At 30.3% G+C, this 5921-nt stretch overlaps 1 protein-coding gene across 1 annotated transcript; it reads left to right on the top strand.

Annotated features, from left to right (window-relative positions):
* The first annotated feature begins 4660 nt into the window (after positions 1 to 4660).
* LOC129909616 (mucin-2-like) lies at positions 4661 to 5593 on the top strand. Its single transcript, XM_055986688.1, has one exon. The coding sequence runs from the start codon at positions 4661 to 4663 to the stop codon at positions 5591 to 5593; it is 933 nt and encodes a 310-aa protein (XP_055842663.1).
* The last annotated feature ends 328 nt before the right edge of the window (positions 5594 to 5921 follow it).

Genomic DNA, 5921 nt, shown 5'->3' with positions numbered 1-5921 from the left:
TTATAAAAATTTTAAAATTTTGAACACAAAACGATTTAGCTTGAACAGAAAACCTGACTTAAGGATAATGGAAAAGTTGCATAAATATTTTAAAACCATTCTATTTCCCTTTCAAGTTAAAACTAACTTATTTTAAACACATTCAAAAATAACGTATTTAAAGTTTAAACTTTTTCTTTTATATTTTTAATTTAACAAAAAATGGGGATTCTAAGAGAAAGAAAGGAATTTTTTCTCTGTTAATGTTGTTATAAAAGAAACAATATTAACTTTTAATTTTAACAATTTTCATGAATTTCTTCTTTTTTTTAACTTTATTATGTTCACAAATATTTTATAATTATTTTTTTTATTTTGTATTTTTACTACAACTTATTATTGGCACGAAGCAATTTATTGTGTAAATCTATCTTTAAACAAAAACAAATATATTTTTTGTATGTATGAATTCAATTAAATATTAAAGAAAAATAAAAATATGTTGAGACAAAATAAAGCTACAGTTTTTAAAACAAACAAAAATTACTAAAATGCAAATAAGATTAATTATAACCTTAAACAAAAAAAAAAATAATAATAATAAACTGCTATTAATATAAAAGAAAAACATTTACTTACTTTATATACAAACAAATATTACTATAATTATAATTATTACATGTTAAGGATTTAAGAAAAAAACAAAAAATAAAATTTAAAAAAAATCAATTCAATTTTGTTTTTATTCTTTGAAGAAGATAGATGAATTTTCTAAGAGAAGGTAAAAATAAAAAAGGCATGACAATCGAGTTTATTAACTCATAAAATTTATAATATTTATATTCAGTGAAAATAGATTGAATCATATCTATCGAGTAATTTGAGTTCGAAGGAATATTTCTCAGATGCGAGATGTTCGATCAAATAGATTTTCGGATATGCCTTATAATATGCCTTATAAATGTAACGCACATCAGTGCGATGTAATATAATTTATTTTAATTTTTGGAAAAAAAAACTGAAACTTTTTTAAATCAAATTTTCGAAAACGGGAAACTGCATTTTTATAAAATTTTGTTTTTAGGTGTTGATCAATATTTACTGCAATATGACAAAATGAATTTTTTTTTAGAAATTTACATTCTAAAAAAAAATATTTATAAAAAGTTTAACGATGTTGAATATTTTTCTTAAAATGCATACATACTTATTGTTTCAAAGCTCAATTTTATTTAAGATGCTGTTTAAGAATGAATTTTATGTTTTGCTTGCAATGAATATGTAGATATAAGGCAAGTTAAAAATTCGGAAAAAATCGAAGTCGAGATAACAATAAGGCATGACATTACGATGATAGAGAATGCAAAAAATTGGGTCTCGCAATTCTGTTTGTGTGTGTGTGTGTCTGTCTGTCTATCTCAGACTTCAAACTTCGTAGTTAAAATACCAAGAGTGTAAATATAATTGTTTCTAGGACCAAAATTAAACTGTATATGCCATATTACCGAATTAGATTTTTTTTTTTTAATAGGTACATGTGACAAATAAGGTCGTACTTTTGAAATAAGAAAAAAAATTGAAAAGTTGTTAACGGTACCGTTATTAACATCGATAGAACCGTTTTCTTGGTGTAGAACGTTCTCGTTTACGCCACAACCGATTTATTTTTGTAATGTTAAAATTATTCAAACATTTTTTTTTTAACGGAGCATTTTGATATTATAGAAACATTTGCCCTCTGCGAATGTCGTTTAACTTTTGATGCGATAAAACTCGATCAAATCGATAATTAATGTGTACCCTGCTTAGGTAATGTGTACCTCTTTCGACAAAGATATTTGCTATTTTGAATTGTGAACTTTATTTGAGTCGATACAAATTAAACAAGTGAACATTTTCAAAATTATTTTTTGATGGTTCTCCGAAATGAAAATGATTTATATACTCTTTTTCATAGACCAATAGCGCTAGCAAGAAAAATAATTTTTACTCGTGTATTTTTGGCTCGTGTATGTAAGGCTTAAACCTGCGATTTTCAATAGTGCTCATTTTTTTCGATAACCTCGCTTAGTTGAATTTTATCAACTATATCTTTTGAGGAATAAAGCAGAATTAACGAATTTAACCTACTGTCATACATGGTCAATACAAATAATTGAGAGCGGTTTACATGTAGGAAACCAGTTTCAAGGCTAACGGTATCCCATTTTTTTACTTTAAATGTCTCTTTGGTAATGTCGTTGAAATTTGAACATTCATTATAAAAAAATTTCAGATAAAAATACTCGATATCTGTTCTTAAAAAAATAAGCATCTAATTCTACCACAGATTCGACTAATTCTATTAGGGCCATTTTGTTCACTATTGCTCAACTTGTAGCAAACTCTCAAGTTGACAAACTTGAGAGTTGACTATAACTTGAGAGTTAAAACAAAAGTTGAGAATTGATTTTGTTCACTATCGTTTTCTCAACTCTCGAGTTTGTAAAACAAAAGTTGGCCAACTTTCAGTTTAAAAAATATCCCTAGGATATTTGTGACAGCACAAACAAATACTGCCAGTTCAATGTCATTTTAATCGAAGTTTTTTGTAATTTGTTCGTTTTTGTGTTGAAAATGTCAAATTTGTTTTAAAGAAATTTTTAATCGGTATTTAAATTTATTTGGTTTGTGTAATTTATAAGTAATAACTAATCTATTTTTGTCCGATTGTACGTACGCCGCACCGTTTTTCAAGATTTTCAAATCCAAAGCAATCCAATTTCAAAAAAATATTAAGTGCAGAATTATAATTGAAGTTCCTGTAATTGTATAGAAGTGAAAATATTCAAACGTCCGTGCGTCGCATCCAGTGACCTTAAGCAGAATTTTTTAACAAGAAATCTAGAAAAATAACTTGAATATTTTCGTAGACAGAATATTTTATTTTAAGGTTTTAATAAAATACATAAGAAAAAAAATGGTTTTAGTTTTTGTTTTGTTCTTGAATTTTTTTCTTTAAACTAGCGGGGCAACATTTTGCATTGATTCCTCTCAAAAGAAAAGGTAATGCCAAAATTGTGTTGCTTTGGCACATTATTTTTTTTTCACAATAAACAAACAAAGTTTTGACAGAAAAATAAAAAAAAAAAAACATTTTGAAGCAAACTCCCAAGTTTTGTCGGCAAACTTCTACTTTTTCCGGAAGTTAAGAAAACCGAAAGTTGATAAACTCTCGAGTTGAAAATCAAAAGTTAAAAACGTCAACTTTTAGTGAATAAAACCAAATTCAGAAGTTAAAGATAAAAATCCTCAAGTTATGTTTAACTTCTAGTGAACAAAATCACCCTTAGAATATTATCTTCTTTAGCCCTTTCGGACCAGGCGTTACTCTCATGTAACATATTTTTAAAAATTCGCCAGGAATATTCCATTAAATATTTTTTTAGGTTTGGATGGTTTAATTGAAAGATAATAATGCATAGTTACTCGATTATTGCAAAAAGTTAGTCAAATTTCATATCTTTCATTTTTTTTATCAAAAAGAAAAATTTTTGCAAAAATTGTTTTTTTATATATGGTCATAATTTTGAAAAAAAAAAAAAATATAAAAAAGTTTAATCCAGAAAGTGTTTTGTTTTTTATTGGCTTAGAAGAAGTAGCATACATTATTGTTTCATAAAAAGTTATTTTCTCAGTTGTCCGATTTTTTTTGGTGGTTATAGGCAAGGCAGTTCATGTTACTAACACGTAACAAGATAGTAACACATTAGTTTTGCTATTTATTATTTTGGAAAATAACTTTTTGCTATTCATATTTCTTAGTTGTGATGTTTTTGACACGATAATACTGAAAAAAAAAATTTATATTGATTTTTTTAGCTTGGATTCGAAAGGTTTAGAAGCAGAAAATTAAAAATCAGTTAATTTATATGGATTTTCATTAAACCAATTAAGAATTCATATTCTAAAATTAACTATCATTTACATTATTGAGCTTCCATAATAGGTGAGATCTTTGGGCTCCTTATCTATTCTTAAGATAAATGGGCAGTCATCGTCTAGCCTTCGTAGCGATCACTTCATCTTTTTTCCTCGGAAACCAGTTTCATACAGTATATCTGTCTCGCTCATATAACCCACGTGTTTTTTTTGACAACCCTTTTTGCAATTTGCTTTTCAAGCAATTTAATCGAATTTCAATTTATCCTTTTCAATTGAATAAATCTTAAAAAAGTTTTTTTCACCATGGCAGGGCCGCCCCCCCGCAGAGGGGGGGAAGTTTTCCGACTTAGACTTGGTAGTCCTAAGTAATCAACATCAAACACAAAAAGGAAAACGTGCACGCGTTACCTACACAGGTTTGGACTTTTCTACGAACCCAATCAACTCCGCAAACCCAAAATATATTGTTATATCCTCAACAGACAGTAATAAATCTCTAAATTCATTCAATGTCTTCGAACTACGCAAAGCAATCGACGGCATAAGTACCCAATGGGAAACAATCTCCCAACTCCGCGACGGCAACCTCCTTATTCTTACCAAATCAGAAGCTATCGCACGTAGATTCATCGCAACGAAAACGCTCGCAAACTTGTGCCCTATCTCTGTGAAATTTCACGATTCCCTCAACTTAAGCAAAGGTATTATCTATGCCCCCTTCTTAAATAACTGCCCGGATACCGAAATCGCGAAAAATATGGCTTCTCAAGGTGTAACAAGTGCTTTCAAATTTACTAAATCTGTCGACAACAAAAAAGTTCCCACTGGGCACATAGTTCTCACATTCAATTTATATAATCATCCTGAACAAGTGGTAGCCGGTTGGTCTACGGTACTAGTCAAGGATTATTTCCCTAATCCCCTGAGATGCAAAGTGTGTCAACGTTTAGGTCATACGAAAAATCGGTGCACTGGCAAGCCCACGTGTTATGTATGCAACTTACCTCCACACACGCCCGTTCCATGTACAAGAACAATGTGCGTCAATTGCGAAGGAGTTCACCCTTCCAACTCAAACGAATGTCCACGATACATTCAAGAAAAACAAATACTAGAAATCAAAACCAAGCAAAAATGCTCTATTTCAGAAGCTAGGCGACTATACAATAAAACATTCCAACAAATCAACCCGTCTAAAACCTATGCCTCTCAAATACGTGGCCAAAACTCTAACTCAACTGCTACTGAAAAAAACGCGAATACAACCGAACCACCATCCCCCCAAAATAAAACAATAAAATCCATCCCCTCTTTACCCTCAAACACAAATCAATCTGATCTAGCCCCGGCTAAATCAACATCCAATCCAGGAACTTCTTCACCTCCAAACTCAACGAATCCAGTCTCTGAAAACGATTCTTCCATAGACTTTGATACCCAACCTTCAAAAACAAAACCATCCACATCATCATCTACAAAAAATCCTACCAACAACCTTACAACATCAATTCAAACACAATCCACCCCAATCAAACCACCCACAAACGATGAAACTAACATCACAAAATTACCCAACTCTCCTATAACAATTATGACTAAAGATTTAATTTTAAAATCTCAGTATTACACCTCAGCTTCCGCACAATCTAACGACGATAGTGACGAAGCGACGGACGTCATTATGGAATAAAGAAATATAATCTACTCACCTTTGGCGGCGGCTGTCGGGGGCGGACAGTTCGTGGAAATTCGATTTTCCATGAGGTGCCCGCCCCCGACAGTCGCCGCCATACTCTAAACTAAAGAACCCCAGATTTCTGAGGTTCCAAATTCAATCAACAAAATATAATACACTTTATACCTTTTACAGGTATAATAAATAAAAAAAAAAAAAAAAAAAAAAAAATATTTAACTAATAGTTACCTTAAAATCATAACTATATTTCCCAAACGTAATTCGACTCTAAATTCGATATTAAATTTACCCTCCTCCCCCTTCTCTTTTTCGCAGTATACAT

This window comes from Episyrphus balteatus, chromosome 2, assembly GCF_945859705.1.
Source record: "Episyrphus balteatus chromosome 2, idEpiBalt1.1, whole genome shotgun sequence".
Classification (NCBI taxonomy): domain Eukaryota; kingdom Metazoa; phylum Arthropoda; class Insecta; order Diptera; family Syrphidae; genus Episyrphus; species Episyrphus balteatus.
This window is presented reverse-complemented; position numbering and strand designations above follow the sequence as displayed.